Source organism: Hemitrygon akajei, chromosome 5 (assembly GCF_048418815.1).
Source record: "Hemitrygon akajei chromosome 5, sHemAka1.3, whole genome shotgun sequence".
NCBI classification, from domain to species: domain Eukaryota; kingdom Metazoa; phylum Chordata; class Chondrichthyes; order Myliobatiformes; family Dasyatidae; genus Hemitrygon; species Hemitrygon akajei.
This window is the reverse complement of record NC_133128.1, coordinates 903,478-926,857: the sequence shown is the minus strand read 5'-3', so window position 1 is coordinate 926,857 and position 23,380 is coordinate 903,478. Positions and strand designations below refer to the sequence as shown.

Here is a 23,380-nt window from a genome sequence, read left to right as displayed (position 1 = left end):
AACTTTTTGGCCACAATGAGCAAAGGTATGTTTGGAGAAAAAAGGGTGCAGAATTTCATGAAAAGAACACCTCTCCAACTGTTAAGCACGGGGGTGGATCGATAATGCTTTTGGTTTGTGTTGCAGCCAGTGGCACGGGGAACATTTCACTGGTAGAGTGAAGAATGAATTCCAATTAAATACCAGAAAATTCTGGAAGCAAACATCACACCATCTGTAAAAAAGCTGAAGGTGAAAAGAGGATGGCTTCTACAACAGGATAATGATCCTAAACACAACTTAAAATCCACAATGGACTACCTCAAGAGGTGCAAACAGAAGGTTTTTCCATTGCCCCCTCACAGTCCCTCAACCTAAACATCATCGAAAATCTTTGGATAGACCTCAAAAGAGCAGTGCATGCAAGACGGGCTAAGAATCTCACAGAAGTAGAAGCCTTTTGCAAGGAAGAATGGGCGACAATCCCCCAGACAAGAATTGAAAGACTCTTAGCTGGCTACAGAAAGCTGGGATACTTGCTCAAGGGCACATCATGCCTTACGAACATGATTGAATTCTTTGAGGATGTAGCAAAACACATTGATGAAGGTAGAGCAATGGACGTAGTGTTAATGAATTTCAGTAACGTATATGATAAGGTTCCCCATGCAAGGCTCATTCAGAAATTAAGGAGGCATGGGATCCAAGGAGACAGGATCGGTAGGATGCAGAACTGGGCTGAGAAGTGGCAGATGGTGTTCAACCCAGGTAAGTGTGGTGGTTCATTTTGGTAGGTCAAATTTTGAGACAATATAATATTAATGGTAAGACTCTTGGCAGTGTGGTGGATCAATTAGATCTTGGGGTCCATGTCCATAGGACACTCAAAGCTACTGCAAAAGTTGGCAGTGTTAATAAGAAGGTGTATGGTTTGTTGACCTTCATCAGCCGTGGGGTTTGTCATGGTTTCTTGTGCCCCACAAACGACCAGGGGACGCAGAAGATTCTTCAAGAAGTGTTAAACTTTAATTTGCAAATCAAAGCTGAGACAGTCAGTGAGCTAGTTGCTGATTGTCCACCGATCCTTGTGCATAGCATTTTTTATAGCAATCTCCTGGTTTAGTTGCATTAGCACATCCAATCGGTCTACAATTGCGTATCACCAGTACATCAGCTCCTGACTTCCCACTGTTGTTTCTACCCATTAACTTAATCATGTTCTAATCTACTTTTTGGGCCACGTGTTACCTCATCCCTGGCCACAGTTATCTCTTAGCTAGCCTCTCATTAACACACCATTATCTTCTTATTTGGCTACATTCTTAAGTTACTGATGTGTTCAATAGTACAGAGACAATACAGAGATTTCATTCTGGCTGATAAGTTGGATACATAGTAAGTATAAGTTATTACATTCTCAAGGCATTGATGTGTTCAATAGTACAGAGACAATACAGAGATTTCATTCTGGCTGATAAGTTGGATACATATTAAGTATAAGTTAGCTACATTCTCAAGGCATTGATGTGTTCAATAGTACAGAGACAATACAGAGATTTCATTCTACTAAATTGGATACATACATAGCAAATAGCAAACACAAAGCTGACTACATAGTTTTGGTTACACAGCAAACAATGCAACTTTATACTCCAATATATCCCCCTTTGAGACCCATAGGGTCTCACACAGAGAAAGAAGACTAAGAGTCCGCGCACAAAGCCCCAATAAACTCAAGCACTTATTCCCAAATCTCGGGTTAAACTATAATTTTCTGCGCCAAGACCTCAAAGTATTCTCTCCCTGTTACCCTGGGCCACTGAGCCAAAAACCTGTCCCTTTGTACCTGAGAAAGGGGAAAAAAAACTCAGAAGCCCTTACAATCTACTCCCACACTGTCGTTTTGCTCTTGTTCATCCTGCAGGCGTTGTAGGCTGTAACAATACATCTTCGGTGCTTCTTTCTCCACTAAGCTTGCTTCAGTAATTGCCACGAGCATCGGAAATTGTTTGGTTGCAGTACGCACAACAAGAGACTTGAGACAAGGAAGAAAACAGCACAGCACAAGCGCACAGCTCAACAATACAATACTGACAGTTATTGCTATTTTAGTCAGCCATGCTCCCCATCCTCCGAGTCTACTTTCTAACCATTCAAATGTCCGATGTCCGAGCCCTGCATTCTGTTTAACTTCCTTTCTTAGACTTTTCAACTTGTACATTGCCTTAGTAAATGATCCTTCTGGACTAGTGTTATTTGGTATAAAAGTACAGCACTTCTCTCCAAACATCACATAAACTCCTTTTTCTGCCAACAGCCAGTCCAATGCTTGTCTATTCTGCCACGCCATTTTGCTAGTTGCATCTAACTGTTCTCCCAAGGCCTCCAGTGCATCATCGGTGTAGTTGATAAATCTTTGCTGATTGTAATATATATAATTTATCCATTCAACATTCTTAATAGTTCCTATCAAGGGTAGAAATGTTTCGAAGCCTGCAGCAATCTCATTTCTGGCCTTAAATTCGTTAGGTATACCTCTCGGCTGTCCTATACTATCTATCCAGATCGTCGAGTCGGGTTCATATTTTCTCCTTTTCCGCAATAGTGTCTGCTGTTCAGAGATATCAGTGTTGAAGTGTACTTCAGGGGATACTATAACTTCTTGAAGCAGCATAACACGTGTACACGTACCTGCCCAATTGATGGGAAGCGTGGATCTTAGACCTCCTTCCTTACCACACAGCCACCAGGTGTCCGCTAAGGGGATGGTCTGTGCGTCCAATGCACCTTCGGGTGGAGGGGAACCTACTATGTGTCTTTTGCCTGGGGTTACATACCACATCTGAGTGCAGCTACCTCTGAAATGACCCACTGGACGAGCACCTTTCCTCGTAAATCATTCATAGCTCAACTTACACTGCATTATAAGCTGTTCCAGTGTAGGTGTCTTGCTCCTTTTGTTTACAGCCCATGGTCTGCTGTAGTTGCAGTCAGAGGCAAGCTTGCGTTGATCAAACTGCGAGGAAGCCTGATATAACATACACCAATATGGGCACATTGGTGCGTTTCTCATACAGCTTTGATAGCAGGGATCTGTTATAACACAAAGCTTCAGGAAGCAAGCCTTAATCGAACCTGGACACTGTCGTTCACATTGCTCCCTATACTCTCTTCGCCACCGCATGCAAGTGGAGGAGTTATAAGGCATAGGAACGACATGCTGAGTGGGGCTTTCCCTTGAGCACAGGTAACAATTCTGTCTCTTCATCATTCCTGTCGTGTAAGTTGCCCATTGATACCACTGAATAGTACATGTCTGTAACCATGGCGAGGACGTAAGTGTTGTGCTCCTCTTACTTCTTTTCTGTAGGTTCTGTGGGGACTTAACAGTCCCATTCCATATCTGCCACACTAATGGTTTCCAAGTCTGCACTGGAGTATGTGGGTGCTTTGTCCCCAGGGGCACGACTGGTCGTTCCCAGGTCATCCCCATTATCTGAAGAAGCACTACTATCCACCACCACATCCTGAGGGTCTTCAGGCCCGTCCTCAGAATCAAAAATTTCCCTTACTAATTGATCAAACTCCTGCGGTGCAGTGTCAGCTTCTTGTTCCCCGTCTGTCTCCTGCTAACTGCTCTTCCGCATCACTTACCTCGGACACCTCACCTGATTGCCCTTGCGGGACTGCCCTCGTGCAGTGGTTCAGGTGGAGCGTCCTTCTACCTGAACTGCGGTGGGTGATTCTTTGATCACCATAAAGGGTCCTTCCCTTCTTGGCTCGTTCCACTTTCTCCGAAAAATTCGCACGTAAACCTGGTCTCCTGGTTTGATCGGTCCTTCCCCTTGTACGGTCTCCGGCTCTTTCTGTTTTTCCTGTGCATAAATAGACCTATGTATCATAGTTAGCTGCTGCATGTATTGTTTCAATTCTATTTCCAATTGTTCCAAACTAGGTCCCTTATACGGCCCTCTCCACTGGGGCACTGGCATGGGCCTCCCAGTGAGCATCTCATGCGGTGTCAGGCATGTCATTCGATTAGTTTGCATGCGGTAACTCATCAATGCTAATGGTAAAGCATCGACCCAATTAAGTTTGGTGTCTGCACAGATTTTGTTCAGTTTGGCTTTCAGGGTTCCATTAATTCTCTCTACCATGCCCTGCGACTGAGGGTGGTATACACACCCAAATCTTTGCTTTATCCTCAGCGCTTGTAGTACCAATTTGACCACTTTCTGGATAAAAGCTGAACCATTGTCTGAGCTAACTTCTGTAGGTATTCCAAACCTTGGGATCACTTCATTTGTCAGAAATTTTATCACTGTCTTTGCCCCTTGATCTCTTGTAGGTACCGCCTCCACCCATCTGCTAAGTCGATCAATTACTACCAGCATGTATCTTTTCCCTCTCACTGTCTTTATCATGTCTACGTAATCGATCACTAGATGTTTAAATGGTCCTTCAGGAACAGGAATGTGACCTATTGGGGTTGTAACTCCCTTCCGAACATTATTCTGTGCGCATACCTCGCACTGTGACAAGACAAAGTCCACTGAAGCCTGTAAATAAGGTGACCAAAAACCATCCTTTATTTTCTTTAACACTTCCCCCCTTGCACAGTGGTCAATCCCATGTGCTTCTGAAATCAGAATCGTCAGTAGAGGGGTGGGCGCTACCAACAAACCGTCTTCCATACTCCACAAGCCTTCCGGGTTCTGCTTGGCCCCCCTTCGTCTCCACATTGTTCTCCCAAAGTTGCCTTACCTTGTATTTCAATTAGGTCCTCTACCACAGGTTCTGGAGCTAGGCTTACCTGGGGGGCAATGACAGCTGATGTACATCCAGATGCTTTTCTGGCTGCCTCGTCCACAGCTTGATTTCCCTTTGTTATTACATCATTTCCCTTTTTATGTGCCTGGCATTTTACTATAGCCAATGCTTTAGGTTTCATTATGGCTTTTATTAAGTCGAGAATTTGCTGACAATGTTGTATGGGATCTCCACTGCTTTTTTAAAACCTCTCTGTTTCCACACTGCCCCGAACAAATGGCATACTCCATGAGCATATGCCGAATCAGTATAGATGTCTACTTTCTCACCTTCCATCATTTCACATGCAGCTGTCAGGGCTTTGATTTCCGCTAGTTGGGCGGAACACGGTTGGGGACAGGACTCCATCCTAATAATCTTATAGCTCGACTGATCCTGCTGCACTACTGAGAACCCTGCATGATTTCCATCATAATCCCTATAACAAGAGCCATCTACAAATAGAACCTTTTTATCTGCATCCTCTAGTGGTTCTGACCGTAAATCTGCTCTCAATTTGGCAAATGCCATCGTCTTCCCTACACAATCATGGGGTTCTCCTTCATAGCCCAAAGGGACAAAATCGGCTATATTACTGGTAGTGCATCTCTGTATAGTTATGTCTGGAAATGTCAATAGCATCTGATACGCTGCTATCCTGGCTGGCGTCAGCACAAATTTCCCTCTTTCCAGCAATTCTGCTACTTCGTGATGTGTGTACAGTGTCACAGGATAGCCCAGGGTTACAAATGATGCCTTTTCATATGCATAGTACAGCGCCGCCAATCCCTGATAACAGGGTGGATACCCCTGAGCCACCTCATCTAGTCTCGTACTGTAGTATGCTATCGGCTGCTTTGCTTTTCCTGTGCCTGTCTCTTGTGTTAGAACCGCTGTGACATAACCCTCCTGTCGGTTGGATACATACAAATGAAAAACCTTCTCGTAGTCAGGCAAAGCTAATGCTGGTGCTGACTGCAATTCCTGCTTAATAGTATTGAAAGCTATCTCCGCCTCTTCATTCCACTGTAAGCCGTTCTTCAAATTTGTATGTCCTGCTTCTTTCATTATCTTTCTCAAAGGTGTCACAATCTCAGCATATTCTCCAATCCAATCTGAGCTGTACCCTGCCATTCCCAAAAACGTCATCATCTGCCCTACTGTCTGGGGTTTTGGGGCCTTAGTTATTGCCTCAATCTGATCTGGTGCTATCGCCTTCACTCCCTTGGATATTACCCTGCCTAAGTATTCCACTTGCTGCGTGCAAAATTGCAGTTTCTTTTTTGATGCTTTGTCCTCCGTGCGCCAGCTTCTCTAACAGAGTTATAGTGTCCTGCTCACACTGTTCCTTGCTGTGGGAGCAAATCAACAGGTCATCCACATACTGTAACAATGTACTTTCCAATGGTATGCCCACTAGGTCTGCCTTCAACACCTGATTAAAAACATGTGGTGAATGTTTAAACCCTTGCGGCATTCTGGTATAGGTATACTGAGCACCTCTGTAAGTAAATGCAAACAGATACTGACACTGGTCGGCCAGAGGAATGCTGAAGAAAGCCAAACACAAATCAATCACTGAAAAGTAACTTGCTTCTGGTGGAACATTAGTCAAAAGCATGTGTGGGTTGGGGACTACCGCTGGCCAGTCCTCTACCATTTCATTTACCGCTTGCAAATCATGCACCAATCTCCACTTAGATTTATCTGCTTTTAAGACCGGCAGCAATGGGGTATTGCATGGACTGTTTGTTCTTTTAAGTACTCCTCCTTCAAGCAACCCCTGCACTGTCGACGCTATTCCCTCTTCTGCTTCTGGTCTTAGAGGGTATTGTGGTCTCCTGGGTGGAATTGCTCCCCTTTTTAGCCTTATTTCCACCGGACTAGCTGTTTTTATTTTCCCTACGTCCGTGTCATGCTGCGACCACAGAATAGATGGCAACTCATCTAACCTTCTATCTTCTGGCCTCTTTCCTTTCCCAGCAATGGCATGTGTGGTTGGGGAGTTATTTCGACCTCTTTCACTGTCCCTACCATATCTACACTTACCATTATTTTAATGCAGTTGTTGTCTTCTGATATCCACACCTCTGGCGTGATTTTCCTCCACACTGTTACGGTTTCAGCACTCTTAACTAAGGGTCCTAAGTCTTTAGACTGATATCCCTTGTTTACCAACAACGTTACATGGGGCGCAGCCTCCGGTATCCTGTACCATTTTTCTAAAAAGGTGTTCCACTTAACTTGTAAAGCTGCCCCTTGCTTTCCAATTATCACAGCCTCCCCTTCCAGGTGCTGTTGGGTACATGCCTCCATGTGCCATCTCTCCTCTAACTCCCTATTCTGAGTCTCGTCAAAAATCACTGTACAATGTAGCTCAGATTTGGGCATTACAGCCCTGGGTAATATAGCCTGCACGCCCTTTTTCCATTTTTCCCAGGTTTCCTGAATCTGATCTGCTATGTCTCCTATCCAAAAGACATTAGCCTTCTTGTCTTCTCGCACTATCAATTGAGCCCCTGCTCTTTCCACACTCAGCCCATTTCTGGTGCATTCTAATTTTAATTACAGTTTCAATAAGGCATCTCTGCCTAACAAATTAATCGGAGTTCCTTTAGATACTAGCACCGGCAAAACAATTCCTTTATTTCCCATTCTCAACTGCACTGGAGCCATGCACTGTGTCAACTGTGTTTTCCCCGAGAACCCTACCGTCTTAATAAACTTTCCTGACATGGGAAGGTGAAGGGCATACTATGGCTGTACACAAGTGTATGTGGCTCCAGTATCTATCATCACTGGTGTCAGTTGCCCTTCTAACATAACCTGAACAATGGGTTCCTCGTCTGCCTCCCTTGTTATCATTGGGTAATGTCCCTTCCCACTCGAGTTCTCGGGGCACCCCTAATACCTCGCATAGGGGTTCACAGGTCCACTTGAGCCTGTTGGGGCTGGTCCTTGGCTAAACTTTAGTTCCCTTCTTATCGGTTCCTGCTGGTGTGTGACAGGCCATAGTATAAACGGACAATCTCTTTTCATGTGACCTGGCTGATTACATCCCTAGCACAATCTCTCTACCTCTCTTTTCCCCTGTTTCCTCACTGGTCCCCTCTGCCCATATAGCTCCTCTGTCCCCCTCCTTGGGACTTCCAGCCCTGTCTGGGCTGTTTGAATTTAGTCTGTTCCTGATAGGGCATTTGTGGGAATGCTCCTCCAAAGACGTTGATTATTGGCATGAGGTTTTCCGGCCCTTGTCTTACAGTATGATTGGTTCCTCCATATAGTGGTGCTTTGTCCAGTTCGATGGCTGTACTCGGACTGGTGGTTGCTGGCAGCATCTTTTTGCTTTTCTCTTTTTCCTTCTTTTTGAGTTCTTCGAGCTGCATTTGTATTAACTTTCTTTGCACCTCTTCCTGCTGCTCAGCCAACCTTCGTTTGTCTTTCCGGTATTTCTCAACCGCATGGACTACGTGGTCTCTAAATTCTTGTGGGGCATTGACGTCAGCCCAACCACTTACTCCAGTTTGGATTTTACTTGCGGAGGCATTGCATCCAAAATGCTATGTTGGAACAGTGTGGTGATAAATAAGCTATTTTCCACCTCTTGCTCAGTCTCCAGTCTCCACCTTTTCAACTGGTTTTCTACGTAGGCTGCTGGGTTTTCAGTGTCTCCCAGTGGATCCCCCTTTAAGGCTTTGGGGTCCACTTTGGGTGGATAAAGCTTCCTGAGGGCCTGCCATACCCTCTGCCTCACTCTGTCAAACCCATCTCCATCAGTTCTCGGGTCGTTTGAGTTTACTATGCCAGCCATTTCCATTAGTTCGTTAAATTTGGAGGTTCCCATCAACCTTATCAATAGTGCCTTCAAATCTCCCATAGCCAATAATCGTCCCGCCATTTCTTCTTCAAAGGCTCTAATCCATTTCCCTGCTCCTTCATGTAGATTGGGCAGAGTGTTTTTCAGCCCTTCTAGGTCCTGGGATCCCCAAGGGATATACTGCACTTGTCCTGATCCTTTAACTAACAACGGCATCATTCTTCCTCCTCCTTCCCACCTGCCCTGGCTCTCCTCCTTGCCTGACTCCCCATCTGTCTCAGGGTATGTCTTTACTGCCTCCCACACAAATTTCTCCCTGGTCCTCTTCTTCCCTCGGTCTCCCTGTGGAGTCCTTCCTTTCTGTCCTGATTCAATACTTGGTTGGCCCCTGGAGTATTTTTCGCATCTCCTCTGGCAATCCCCTCTCAGTAACTTATCTAGCTCTCTCTCTACTTCCGCAAGTTGCTTCCCTACCACCTCCTTCTGCTCTTCTAGGCTTCTGCCTCCTACCTCTTCACCACAACTTCTCGCATCCTCTCTCTCTCCACTTAACTCTTGCTCCTCCAATGAGTCACCTTCTCTTTTTTCCTGTCCGTGTCTGTACACCTGTGGCAGGGACTCCTCATGATCCTTACTCGTGCTTGATTCCCTTCTCTCTTGTGTTTCTCCAAGACTCTCATCTCCTATCTTTTTTCCACTTCCTCTTGAATGCCTCAGCTCTTCCTGCCCTGATGAGCCATTTTCTTTCCTAGTCTGTTGATTTCTATGGTATAACCGATACTCCTCATACTCCTTTTCCTCTCTCAAGTATTTCATCCATTCAATCTCTTCTTTCATTTCTCTCTTTGCCTGTTCCACCTTTATCCTTTCTGCCTGTATCTCCTTCCATATTGCCGCTTTTTCCTTCTGGTATTGTCTTTTTTCCTCCTCATTATCCCAAACTTGTACTTCTCCCTGCATGTTTACTGTACCCGTCAGCAGGGGGCACTGCTTAGGGGTTCCTTCCTCATTATAGGGAAGGGGCCTTTCTGTTTCTTTCACGTCCAGGTACGGAGCTGAAGGCAGCTTCTCACTGTACCTCCCTTTAACAGGCTGTTTCTCCAGCACCTTAGTGTCTTCCTCGCTTGTAATCAATTTTCTACCTGTCCTCCTCAGCCTTTCTCCCTCCGTTCTGAAGAGTTTTAGCACTTCCATTTCTCGTTCTTTTTTTTGCCCTCTTAGATTTTTCTTTTGGTTTGTAATTTTTAATTAGTGCCTCCTTTTCTTCGCACAAGCTTACATCAAATGTTCCTTCTCTTGGCCTTTTTGTGACCAGGTTTTTGGTTCTTTTTTCCCATTTTTCTGAAGTTTTTGTGATCTCATATTTATTTACTGGGATTTTTTTGCTCAGTATCTCTACTGCCATTCCTTTACCTGAAATGTTGTTCTCTCTTTTTAAGGTATTTCAGAGATTCACAGTTCGTTTACTGGATAACATTATTTACTCTAATTCTATGCCTAGTCTATCGTCTATCTAACAGCGCTTTAAACTATATATTGGACTGTCCTTGTTTCCTATTCTGTTCTGCCTGTACAGACCTCTACTTAGAGTGGTATCCACAGAACTTTCTCTTTGCACCTCGTCTATTCAGACCCTTATCTCTTAAGGTGGTATCCACAAGGATTTTCTCTATTTTTCCTTTCCCTGCCCGTTCAGACCTTCGTTTCATACGAAGCGGTATCCACGGGGACTTACCAACACTATGTGGAATTTTTCTTCACTTAACTTCTTATTAGCTTATTTGTACTTACCCTCACTGCAGTGTTCTCGATCAATCCTCTGAGCCTCCTGTTAACCCCCAATTCTGCCGGATTCTTTGGACCGGAGAGACCCTTCGGCAGTGGTTCCACACTTCTGAGACTCCAAGACCTCCCCAAAACCAACAAAATTCTTAGTCCAAATTGTCGCAAAAAGTGCTTACCTTTTGTTTGGGTGCACCCTTAATTCTGTTAGCCTTATGGGTGTCCCTAGAGGACTGGGAAGTGTCCCCAATCTGCTGTTTCCTTTCCACGGGTCTCTTTCCAATCCTGCCGATTACGCCAACTTTTGTCGTGGTTTCTTGTGCCCCACAAATGACCAGGAGACGCAGAAGATTCTTCAAGAACTGTTAAACTTTAATTTGCAAATCAAAGCTGAGACAGTGAGCTAGTCGCTGATTGTCCACTGATCCTTGTGCATAGCATTTTTTATAGCAATCTCCTGGTTTAGTTGCATTAGCACATCCAATCGGTCTACAGTTGCGTGTCACCAGTACATCAGCTCCCGGCTTCCCACTATTGTTTCTACCCATTAACTTAATCATGTTCTAATCCACTTTTTGGGCCACGTGTTACCTCATCCCTGGCCACAGTTATCTCTTAGCTAGCCTCTCATTAACACACCATTATCTTCTTATTTGGCTACATTCTTAAGTTACTGATGTGTTCAGTAGAACAGAGACAATACTGAGATTTCATTCTCCTACTAATTTGGATACATACATAGCAAATACAAAGCTGACTACATAGTTTTGGTTACACCTCTCATTAACACACCATTATCTTCTTATTTGGCTACATTTTTAAGTCACTGATGTGTTCAATAGTACAGAGACAATACAGAGATTTCATTCTCCTACTAAATTGGATACATACATAGCAAATAGCAAATACAAAGCTGACTACATAGTTTTGGTTACACCTCTCATTAACACACCATTATCTTATTTGGCTACATTTTTAAGTCACTGATGTGTTCAATAGTACAGAGACAATACAGAGATTTCATTCTCCTACTAAATTGGATACATACATAGCAAATAGCAAATACAAAGCTGACTACATAGTTTTGGTTACACAGCAAACAATGCAACTTTATACTCCAGTAGGTTGAGTTCAAGAGCTGTGAGGTAATGTTACAACTATATAGGAACTTAGTCAGACCCCACTTGGAGTACTGAGTTCAGTTCTGGTCACCTCACTACAGGAAGGATGTGGAAACCATAGAAAGGGTGCAGAGGAGGTTTACAAGGATGTTGCCTGGATTAGAGAGCATGCCTTATGAGAATAGGTTGAGTGAACTTGGCCTTTTCTCCTTGGAGCGATGGGGGATGAAAGGTGACTTGTTGGAGGTGTATAAGATGATGAGAGGCATTGATTGTGTGGATAGCTGGAGGCTTTATCCCAGGGCTGAAATGGCTAACACGAGGGGGCATAGTTTTCAGGTGCTTGAGAATAGGTACCGAGGGGATGTCAGGGATAAGTTTTTCACATAGAGAGTGGTGAGTGCGTGGAATGCACTGCCAATAAAGGTTGTAGAGGCGGATACAATAGGGTCTTTTAAGAGAATCTTAGATAGATACTGGGAGCTTAGAAAAATAGAGGACTATGCGCTAGGGAAATTGTAGGCAGTTTCTACAGTAAGGTACATGATCGGTACAACATTGTGGGCCAAACGATCTGTAATACATTGTAGATTGTTTCTATGTTTCTAAATCTGAATCCCTGCCCCCTGCTCTAATCCTTCAGCCACACATTTATCTGCCACCTCATTCTATTCCTATCCTCACTTTTCTGTGGTTCAGGCAGTAATCCTGAGATTACTACCCTCGAAGTCCTCCTTCTCAGCTTCCTTCCGAACTCCCTTTTTTCAGGACCTCCTTCCTTTTTCTATGTATGTCATTGGTATCAATGTGTACTACAATCTCTGGCTGCTCACCCTCCCTCTTCAGGATACTGTGGACACATTCAGAAACATCGTGGACCCTGCCACCTGGGAGCCAAACTACCATCCATGTTTTCTTTTCACATCCACAGAATTGCTTGTCTGTCCCCCTGACGATAGAGTCCTGTATTACTGCTGCCTTATTTTTCATTTCCCCACCCTTCTGAGCTATAGGCCAGACTCAGTGCCAGAGGCCCGGACGATGTTGCTTCCCCCTCCCCCAACAGTTTTCAAAATGAAGTACTTATTGTCGAGGTGGGCGGTCACAGGAGTAGCTCTCCACTATCTGACATATCCCCTTCCCTCTCCTCAGTCACCCTTTTATCAGTCTCCTGTAGCCTTGGGGTGACTACCTCCCTGTAGCTCCTGTCTATCACAGCTTCACTTTCTCTAACAATCTGAAGGTCATTGAGCTGCAGCTCCAGTTCCCTAACCCGGTCTCTGAGAAGCTGCATCTCGATACACCTGGTGCAGATGTGGCCATTGGGTAGGCTGGAAGTCTCCTGGAAATCCCACATCCTGCACCCAGAACAGAACACTGGCTCTGTAGATATGTCCCCTATTCTCTCAAGATTCATGTAAGAAATAAGAAATAAACTTACCTTGCTTCTGTCTGAACTCGCTGAAGCCTTGTTGAGACAAAGCCTTACAATTCTGCCTCAGACTACTCCAAATACGACCGCTCCGCTAGGCAGTATTTCTCTTTAATGAAGACTTTTTTTTAATGCTCTTCACCAGACCTGTGGAGGACCACCTCTGTTGTGTCTGCGTAGTACTCCAATCACCAAAAAAAGTCCAAAAGCTTCCTGCTTTTTAAAGTTCTTTGCTGGACCTGCACAGTAGTGCTTTCTGTTAAGGGTAAAAGGTGAAATGTTTAAGGGAAACATGAGAGGGAGCTTCACTCAGAGGGTGGTGAGATTGTGGAATGAGTTGTCAGTAAAGTAATGAATGCAGGTTCGGTTTCAACATTTAGGAGAAATCTGGATAGGTACATGGATGGGAGGCACTATGATCCAGGTGTAGGTCAATGGGACGCAGCAGAGTAATAGTTTAGCATGGGCTGAAGGGCTGACTGAAGTTCTATGACTTTCATAGAAGCAGGTTAGAAGCTATTCTTCAGCCTGTTAGTAGTGTTTTCAAGCTTTTGTATTTTCTGCCAATGGAAGAGTATGTGTCTGGGGTGGGTGGGGTCTTTGAATTGGCTGGCTGCCTTCCTGAGGCAGTGAGAAGTGAGACAGAATCCAGGCTGGATTCCATGATGTGCTGAGCTGTGTCTCCAAGCCTCTGCAGTTTCTTGTAGTTACCATACCAAGCTGTTATGCATCCCAATAGGATGATTTCTATGGTTTTGGTCCACAGGGTCATGCTAAATTTCTTTTACCTCCTGGGGAAGTCGAGGCATTTGTGAGCTCTTGAACGTGGCGTCAATGGGTTTGGTCCAGGATAGTTTATTGGTGATGTTGAGTCTTCATAACCTGAAACTCTCAATCTCAATACCACTGATGTAGACTGTACTGTCTGCCTTTCTAATTCAATGGCCAGCTCTTTTGTTTTGCTGACATTGAGGGAAAAGCTGTTGTCATTGCACCATGTCACTAAGCTCTATCTCCTTCCTATATTCCAACTCATCATTATATGTGATACAGTCCAATTTGGTGGTGTCATCTGCAAACGTGTAGATGGAGTTAGAGCAGAATCTGGCCGTGTAGGCATGAATGTACAGGGAGTGGGGTAGGGGCCTGGGGATGTAACCTTCTCGAGCCCCATTGTTTAGAATAATTCTGGTGGAGGTGTTTCTGTCTGTCCTGACTGATTGAGGTATGCTGGTCAGGAAGTCAAGGATCCAGTTGTAGAGGGAGGCATTGATTCCCAGGGTCTGGTGTTTGGTGATGAGTTTGCTTGGAATTGTAGTATTGAAGGTGAATGTGAAGTCAATAAACAATAATATGACCGGGTGTCTTTACTGTCCTGATGCTCCTGAGATGAGTGTAGGGTCAGAGGGATGCCATCTGCCATATACTTTTATGCAAATTACAGTGAGTTAAACTTACTGGAAGGCTGTAGTTAATATGTGATTCTGCGGAGTTCAAGGCAGTGGGGAGCTGGCAACATATGATTGGTGACTCCCCACTGTGGTGATCTGGACCGTCAGAAAACAAGCTGACAGTGGGAGGGGTGGGGTTGACTACAGGTCTGTCTATCCCTGCACTTGTGTGACCCACACTGCCCTGAATGGCTGCTTGCTTTTTTTTTTTGTCAGTGGTCAAGTGCGAATTCTTTAATGCGGGTGGCAGTGTGAAGGACCGAATTGCCATGCGAATGGTGGAAGATGCAGAGAGAATGGGGATTCTCAAACCCGGTGACACCATCATCGAACCCACCTCAGGAAATACAGGTAAAAGGGAATGTGGTAGGTCTGTATGCTCACCCTCTGAACCTTCATGGGACTGAGTTCTGGAAGTATGCTACAGAGGGAGAGAGTACTGGAGAGGGTGTGAAAATGACTTACCATGATGAAACTGTATACACATTGAGAAAGGAAGAACTGACCACGTCTTGGGCTTTTTGAGGTGTCTGACGAGTGACCTGTTGAGGGTACCATGGTTTAATGGAGTGGAGAGAATGTTTCCAATGTGCGGTCGAGAATAACCAGAAGCCGTCAATTTCAGATCATCACCCAGAATACAAAAGGGAGCTTGGAGCAGCGTTAATTATCTCAAGGGAGGTGAGAATGGGGAAGTTGGTGAGGAGCATGGACCAGCATGGGAGGGGGAGGAACGGGGGCTGTACAGATGAATTCAGATGATGTTTGAGTACAGCATAAATCCCAACATAGGCTGGATGGGCCAAGAGGCTTTTTTCTGTGTAGTGTCACCTAGGTAGAGTAACTGGTGGTGATCACAATCAGCTGTCTGAGGGGAGCAGGAAGTGTCAGGCTTTGAATTGAATTGACTTTATTTCTTACATCCTTCACATACATGAGTTAAAATCTTTACGTTACGTCTCCATCTAAATGTGCAATCATAGTAATTTACAATCAATAGAACCGTTAGTGTAACATAGAAATACATTCAAATCAATGTGAGTTAATCAGTCTGATGGCCTGGTGGAAGAAGCTGTCCCAGAGCCTGTCGGTCCTGGCTTTTATGCTGCCGGACTGTTTCCTGGATGATAGCAGCTGGAATAGATTGTGGTTGGGGTGGCTTGGTCCCCAATGATCCTTCGGGCCCTTTTCTCACACCTGTCTTTGTAAATGTCCTGAATCATGGGAAGTTCAGAACTACGAGGCATTCATGTGGATGGTCAGAGGCTTTTTTCCCAGGGCTGAAGTGGCTAACACGAGAGGGCACAGTTTTAAGGTGCTTGGAAGTAGGTACAGAGGAGATGTCGGGTAGGTTTTTTACGCAGAAAGTGACAATAGACGCAGAAGTAGACCATTCGGCCCTTCGAGCCTGCACCGCCATTTTGAGATCATGGCTGATCAATTCCTATCAATACCCGGTTCCTGCCTTGTCCCCATATCCCTTGATTCCCCTATCCATATGATACCCATCTAGCTCCTTCTTGAAAGCATCCAGAGAATTGGCCTCCACTACCTTCCGAGGCAGTGCCTTCCAGACCCCCACAACTCTCTGGGAGAAGAAGTTTTTCCTTAACTCTGTCCTGAATGACCTACCCCTTATTCTCAAACCATGCCCTCTGGTACTGGACTCTCCCAGCATCTGGAACATATTTCCTGCCTCTATCTTGTCCAATCCCTTAATAATCTTATATGTTTCAATCAGATCCCCTCTCAATCTCCTCAATTCCAGCGTGTACAAGCCCAGTCTCTCTAACCTCTCTGCGTAAAACAGTCCAGACATCCCAGGAATTAACCTTGTGAATCTACGCTGCACTTCCTCTACAGCCAGGATGTCCTTTCTTAACCCTGGAGACCAAAACTGTACACAATACTCCAGGTGTGGTCTCACCAGGGCTCTGTACAAATGCAAGAGGATTTCCTTGCTCTTGTACTCAATTCCCTTTGTAATAAAGGCCAACATTCCATTAGCCTTCATCACTACCTGCTGCACTTGCTCATTCACCTTCAGTGACTGATGAACAAGGACTCCTAGATCTCTTTGTATTACTCCCTTACCCAACTCTATACCGTTCAGATAATAATCTGCCTTCCTGTTCTTACTGACAAAGTGGATAACCTCACACTTATTCACATTAAACGTCATCTGCCAAGTATCTGCCCACTCACCCAGCCTATCCAAGTCACCCTGAATTCTCCTAACATCCTCATCGTATGTCACACTGCCACCCAGCTTGGTATCATCAGCAAATTTGCTGATGTTATTTTCTATGCCGTCATCCAAATCGTTAATGTAAATAGTAAACAGCTGTGGTCCCAATACCGAGCCCTGTGGCACCCCACTAGTCACCACCTGCCATTCCGAGAAACACCCATTCACCGCTACCCTTTGCATTCTATCTGCCAACCAGTTTTCTATCCATGTCAATGCCTTCCCCCCAATGCCCTGAGCTTTGATTTTACCCACCAATCTTCTATGTGGGACCTTGTCAAATGCCTTCTGAAAATCGAGGTACACTACATCCACTGGATCTAAACCGTCTAACTTCCTGGTTACATCCTCGAAAAACTCCAACAGATTAGTCAAGCATGATTTACCCTTGGTAAATCCATGCTGGCTCGGCCCAATCCTATCACTGCTATCTAGATATGCCACTATTTCATCCTTAATAATGGACTCTAGCATCTTTCCCACCACCGATGTCAGGCTGACAGGTCGATAGTTCTCTGTTTTCTCCCTCCCTCCTTTCTTAAAAAGTGGGATAACATTAGCCATTCTCCAATCCTCAGGAACTGATCCTGAATCTAAGGAACATTGGAAAATGATTACCAATGCATCTGCAATTTCCAGGGCCACCTTTAGTACCCTAGGATGCAGACCATCTGGACCTGGGGATTTGTCAGCCTTCAGTCCCATCAGTCTTCTCATCATCGTTTCCTTCCTAATGTCAATCTGTTTCATTTCCTCTGTTACCCTATGTCCTTGGCCCATCCATACATCTGGGAGATTGCTTGTGTCTTCCTTAGTGAAAACAGATCTAAAGTACTCATTAAATTCTTCTGCCATTTCTCTGTTTCCCATAACAATTTCACTCAATTCATTCTTCAAGGGCCCAACATTGTTCTTAACTATCTTCTTTCTCTTCACATACCTAAAAAAGCTTTTGCTATCTTCCTTTATATTCCTGGCTAGCTTGCGTTCGTACTTCATTTTTTCTCCCTGTATTGCCTTTTTAGTTAAGTTCTGTTGTTCCTTAAAAACTTCCTAATCATCTGTCCTCCCACTCACCTTAGCTCTGTCATATTTCCTTTTTTTTTTAATGCTATGCAGTATCTGACTTCCTTTGTCAACCACTGAGGCCCCTTTCCCCCCTTTGAATCCTTCCTTCTCTGGGGGATGAACTGATCTTGCACCTTGTGCATTATTCCCAAGAATACCTGCCATTGCTGTTCCACTGTCTTTTCTGCTAGGCTATCCATCCAGTCAACTTTGGCCAGCTCCTCCCTCATGGCTCCATAGTTTCCCCTGTTCATCTGCAACACTGACACCTCCGAGCTGCCCTTATCCTTCTCAAATTGCAGATAAAAGCTTATCATATTGTGATCACTACCTCCTAATGGCTCATTTACTGCGAGATCGCTTATCAAATCCTGTTCATTACACAACACTAAATCCAGAATAGTCTTGTCCCTGGTCGGCTCTTGTACAAGCTGTTCCAAGAATGCATCCCGTAGGCACTCTACAAACTCCCTATCCTGTGGTCCAGCACCAACCTGATTCTCCCAGTTCACCTGCATGTTGAAATCCCCCATAACTACTGCGACATTACCTTTGCCACATGCCAATGTTAACTCCCTATTCAACTTGCACCCAATATCCATGCTACTGTTTGGTGGCCTGTAGATAACACCCATTTGGGTTCTTTTGCCCTTACTGTTCCTCAGTTCTATCCACACAGACTCTACTTCTCTTGACCCAATGTCCCCCCTTGCAAAGGACTGAATCTCATTCCTCACCAACAGGGCCACCCCACCCCCTCTGCCCACATTTCTGTCCCTACGATAGCACGTATACCCTTGTACATCCATTTCCCAGGTCTGATCTCCCTGCAGCCATGTCTCCGTTATCCCGACAACATCATAGTTACCCATTCGCACCTGGGCTTCAAGCTCATCCGCCTTATTCCTGACACTTCGTGCATTCAGATATAGAATTTTTAACCCATTTCTCCTCTCTCTGTTTGAATCGCTGCCTATTGTGCTTAACCCAGCTCTCCGAACTCCCATCGGGCTATACGCCCCTAGAATTTTGTTGTCCTTCCTACATTTACTTATTCTTTCAACACATTTAACTCCATGTTCCGTCAGACCATCCCTCTGTACACGAGTCCTCCTTATCACTTGTTCCGCCCCACCTTCCTCTACTACACACTTAATATTCCGGAACCGTGTAGTCCCCACCTGTCCTTTATTCTTCCTCTCGCTATCCTCTCTCACATTCTGGATCCCCGCCCCCTGCAAATTTAGTTTAAACCCCCCCCCCCACCCCAAGAAGCTCTAGCAAACTTCCCTGCAAGAATGTTAGTACAGCTCCAGTTCAGGTGTAAACCGTCCCTTTGGAACAGAGCCCACCTTCCCTGGAACAAGGCCCAATTATCTACAAACCTGAAGCCCTCCCTCCTACACCATCCTCTCAGCCACGTATTAATCTTTATAATCCTCCTGTTCCTTGCCTCACTCGCACGTGGCACAGGTAGCAATCCTGAGATTGTTACCCTGGAGGTCCTGCTCTTCAGCTTCGCACCTAACTCCCTACGCAGGACCCCCTCACTCATCCTACCCACGTCATTGGTCCCTACATGGACCACAACATCTGGATTCTTGCCCTCCCTCTCGAGAATAACCTGCACCCGATCTGAGATGTCTCGGACCCCGGCACCAGGGAAGCAACATACCATCCAAGACTCCCGATCTTCCCCACAAAATCTCCTATCTGCCCCCCGACTATAGAATCCCCTATCACTACTGCTCTCTTCTCTTCCCTCCCCCCTTCCTAGTCGCGGGTCCAACCTCAATGCCAGAGACAGGACCACTGCAGCTTGTTCCTGGTAGGTCATCCCCACCAACAGTATCCAAAACGGTATACTTATTTTTGATGGGAACGGCCACAGGGGTGCTCTTCTCTCTCTGTCTGCTCCCCCTGCCTCTCTTGACTGTCACCCATTTGCCTACCTCCTGTCTTTTCAGTGTGACTGCCTCCCGATAACTCTTATCTATCTCTGCCTCTGTCTCCCGAATGATCCATAGTTCATCCAGCTCCTGCTCCAGTTCCTTAACTCGGTCTGATAGGAGCTGCAGCTGGATGCACCTATTGCAGGTGTAGTCATCAGGGACAACTGTGTTGCCTGACCTCCCACATACTGCATACGTAGCACACCACTGGTCTAACCGTCTCCCCCATTACCTGATCCCAGATTAGTCAGAATAAATGAAAAGCAGGCTTCTTGCTGAAGTCCTCTTGCGCCGAAGCCCGCTGAGCCAAAGCCCAGCACTCTGCTCCTGCGCACTCCGCTGCCCGCTCCTGAAAGTGGGTCGCTTTTTAAAGCCCGCGCTCGCCACTGACGTCACCTGCGCTTGTGTGAGTGTGTGGAATGGTCTGCCGGCAGCGGTGGTGGAGGTGGATATGATAGGGTTTTTTAAGAGACTCCTGGATAGGTACATGGAGCTTAGGAAAATAGAGGGCTATGGGTAACCCTAGGTAATTTCTAAAGTAAGTACATGTTCGGCACAGCGTTGTGGGCCGAAGGGCCTGTATTGTGCTGTAGGTTTTCTATGTTCTATGTTTCCAGATGTGTTGGGCTGTCCACACCACTCTCTGCAGAGTCCTGCAGTTAAGGGAGGTGCAGTTCCCATACCAGGCAGCGATGCGGCCAGTCAGGATGCTCTCAATAGTGCACTTTAGAAAGTTCTTAGGATTTGGGGGCCAATAGCAAATTTTCTCAACTATCTGAGGTGAAAAAGGTGCTGTTGTGCTTTTTTCACCACACAGCTGGTGTGTACAGACCACGTGAGGTCCTCAGTGATGTGGATGCCGAGGAGCTTAAAGCTGTTTACCCTGTCAACCCCAGATCCATTGATGTCAATGGGGTTAGCCCTTCTCCATTTCTCCTGTAATCCACAACCAGCTCCTTTGTTTTTTTTTGCGACATTGAGGGAGAGGTTGTTTTCTTGTCAGAGAGCTGACTTCTTCCCTGTAGGCCACCTTGTTATTGTTTGAGATTAGGCCAATCAATGTACTGTCGTCGGCAGATTTAATTAGCAGATTAGAGCTGTGGACGGCGACACCATCATGGGTATACAGGGAGGGGACTTAGGACATAGCTCTGAGGGGCACCTGTGTTGATTTGACAGGAAGTCCAGGATCCAGCTGCGCAAGGCAGGGTCAAGGCCGAGGTCTCTGAGCTTCTTGTCAAGCCTGGATGGAATTATGGTGCTGAATGCTGAACTGTCGTCCAAGAACCGCCTTCTCACATAAGCATCCTTCCTCCAGATGTGTAAAGACGGTGTGTAGAGCAGCGGCTATTGCGTCGTCTGTTGATCGGTTGGGCCGGTGGGTGAATTGTAGGGGATCTAGTTTGCAAGCTGCAGATGTAGTCCTTGAGCAACTTCTTAAAGCATTTGCTTATTATTGAGGTGAGTGCGACAGGATGCCAGTTGTTCAGGCATATTACCTTGGTCTTTTTTGGTACAAGGACAATGGTGGATGTTTTGGAGCAGGAGAGGGAGAAATTAAAAATGTCAGTCAACACTCCTACCAGTTACGCTGTGCACATCCTGAGTACTCGCCCTGGGATGCCGTCTGGTCCCGCAGCCTTGTGACTGTCCACTCGTTGGAAACATCTGCGTACCTCGGCCTCACAGATAACCAGGTTGCAGGTTGTAGCGGTGGCTTTCCTTGGAGGTTCAGAGTTAGCGACATCAAACCGGGTGTAAAAGTGATTGAGCTCATCCGGGAGAGAGGCCAGGATGTTGGCGGCACCACAACGTTTGGCTTTGAAGTCTGCGATGGTATGTAGCCCTCGCCACAAGTCACGTGTGCTATTCGATGTGAATCTTGACTCAGTCTTGTCCCTGTATTGTTGTTTCGCAGCCTTGATAGCTTTGTGCAGATCGGAGCTGCTTTTTTTCTGCTCCTGCTGATTGCCGGCAGCGAATGTCGCGTGGTAAATGCTGCTCACTCGGAACTACTGATCCAGGGTTTCTGGTTCGAGAAGACCCTGACCGACTTCTGGGGGACATCATCATCAATGCACTTCTGGATGAAGCATGTGACTCCATCCGTGAACTTGGAGACATCCTCATCATGGAAAACATTCCAGTCAATGTCATCGAAGCAGTCCTGCAGCATGGAGGTCGAATGGTCGGACCAACACTGGACGGTTTTAACTATGGCCGCCTCTTGTTTCAGCTTCTGCCTGTACATTGGCAAAATCAGGATCGAAGAGTGGTGTGATTTTTCAAATGCTCAGCGAAGGAGGGCTTTATAAACGTTGTAGAAGGGAGTGTGGCAGTGGTCAAGTGTCTTATCTCCACGAGTGCTCACCTGGATGTGCTGACAAAACTTGAGAGACCTTCGTCAGTGATGTTAGATTAAAGTCACCGGCAACGATGAAGGCAGCCCGTGTGCAGTCTCTAATGTGTTGATAATCTCATACAGTTCCTTGAGGGCCAGGTCAGTATCAGCCTGCAGTGGAATGTACACTGCTGTGACGATGACAGCCGTGAACTCCCTAGGCAGCCAGTAGGATCTGCACAGCAGCACCAGGTAATCCAGGTCTGGGGTACAAAAGGATTTCAGTGCATGCACATTCTGGGGGTCGCACCAAGCATTGTTGACCATGAAGCATACCCCTCCTCTCTTCCCAGTGAGGTTTTTCAACCTCTCCACCCGGAACAGGGAGAATCCAGAAGGCTTGATGGCATGATCCGGTACCTGCTCCAGCCAGGTCTCCACGAAGCACAAAACATCACATTCCTTTGTTTCCTACTGATAGGAGATTCTGGCTTGAACGGTAGCCAGGAGTACATTAGGGAGCGGCCTTATCCTCACCAGGACATTGGCCCTTCTCCCTCGCCTCCAGCGCTTCTTCCGAGGTAGTGGTGGTGTAAGAGATGAGTTTCCCATGCATCGCGCAGGCAGGAGTTCCCAGTGTAGGAAAGGTGACACATAGTGGGTAAATTCCATCCTTCTGATGTTCAGAAGGGTCAGTCTATCATATCTGATGTGACTTTTAGCTACTTGAACAGAAAAATGCTAAGAAAATCGTAGAAATTGGTAGTATATGGTAGATTTGGAATGGAGCTCACAACACGGCCGGTGTACACGGTTCCATCTTTGTGAACGTTGACTTAGTCTCTGTGTTGTTTTCAGGAATCGGTCTGGCTCTGGCAGCAGCAGTGAAAGGGTATCGCTGTATCATCGTGCTGCCGGAGAAGATGAGCTCAGAGAAGGTAAAACCCAAGTGCATTTCACTGACTGCTAAAGTGTAGGCAACTCCCACGTGTGTGCATGTTCATGTGTGTACGTTGCTCCCTGGTTGAGTGATTGTGTGTGTATGTATGTGCGTGTACGTGCGCTCCCTGAACTTTGCTCCGGGGGGGTGTGTGTGTGTGTGTGCTCTTCTAGGTGGGTGTAGGTCAGCAGGAAGACGTGAAAGAGTCAGGAAAGGGAGGGTGACATTTGAGTGGGAATTGCAGCTCAACATTCTGGGGTTCTGCTGTTTTGAATGTGACAGAAATGGAGGGGTTAAAGGAGGAGGAGTGTGTCAGGGAAAATGTCAGGGCAATGTTCAGCCAGGACAGACTGGAAAACTTGTCCAGTGAGGCCTTAAGGGTGGAACTAAGTAATAAGGAAGGTATGACCACGTTAATGAGGATATATTGCAAACCACCC

General features: G+C 45.9%; 1 protein-coding gene across 5 annotated transcripts in view; it reads left to right on the top strand.

Annotated features, from left to right (window-relative positions):
- Nucleotides 1–23,380, top strand: part of cbsa (cystathionine beta-synthase a) — a 61,334-nt gene that overhangs the window by 6,488 nt on the left and 31,466 nt on the right. For all 5 annotated transcript variants that reach the window (XR_012098855.1, XM_073044734.1, XM_073044737.1 and 2 more), the window contains exons 4-5: nt 14,608–14,742; nt 22,859–22,938. Coding sequence is in view for 4 of the 5 variants with exons in the window: in XM_073044734.1 (XP_072900835.1) it covers nt 14,608–14,742; nt 22,859–22,938 (215 nt within the window). In the remaining variant the exon portion in view is untranslated. The remainder of the gene's footprint in view (nt 1–14,607; nt 14,743–22,858; nt 22,939–23,380) is intronic.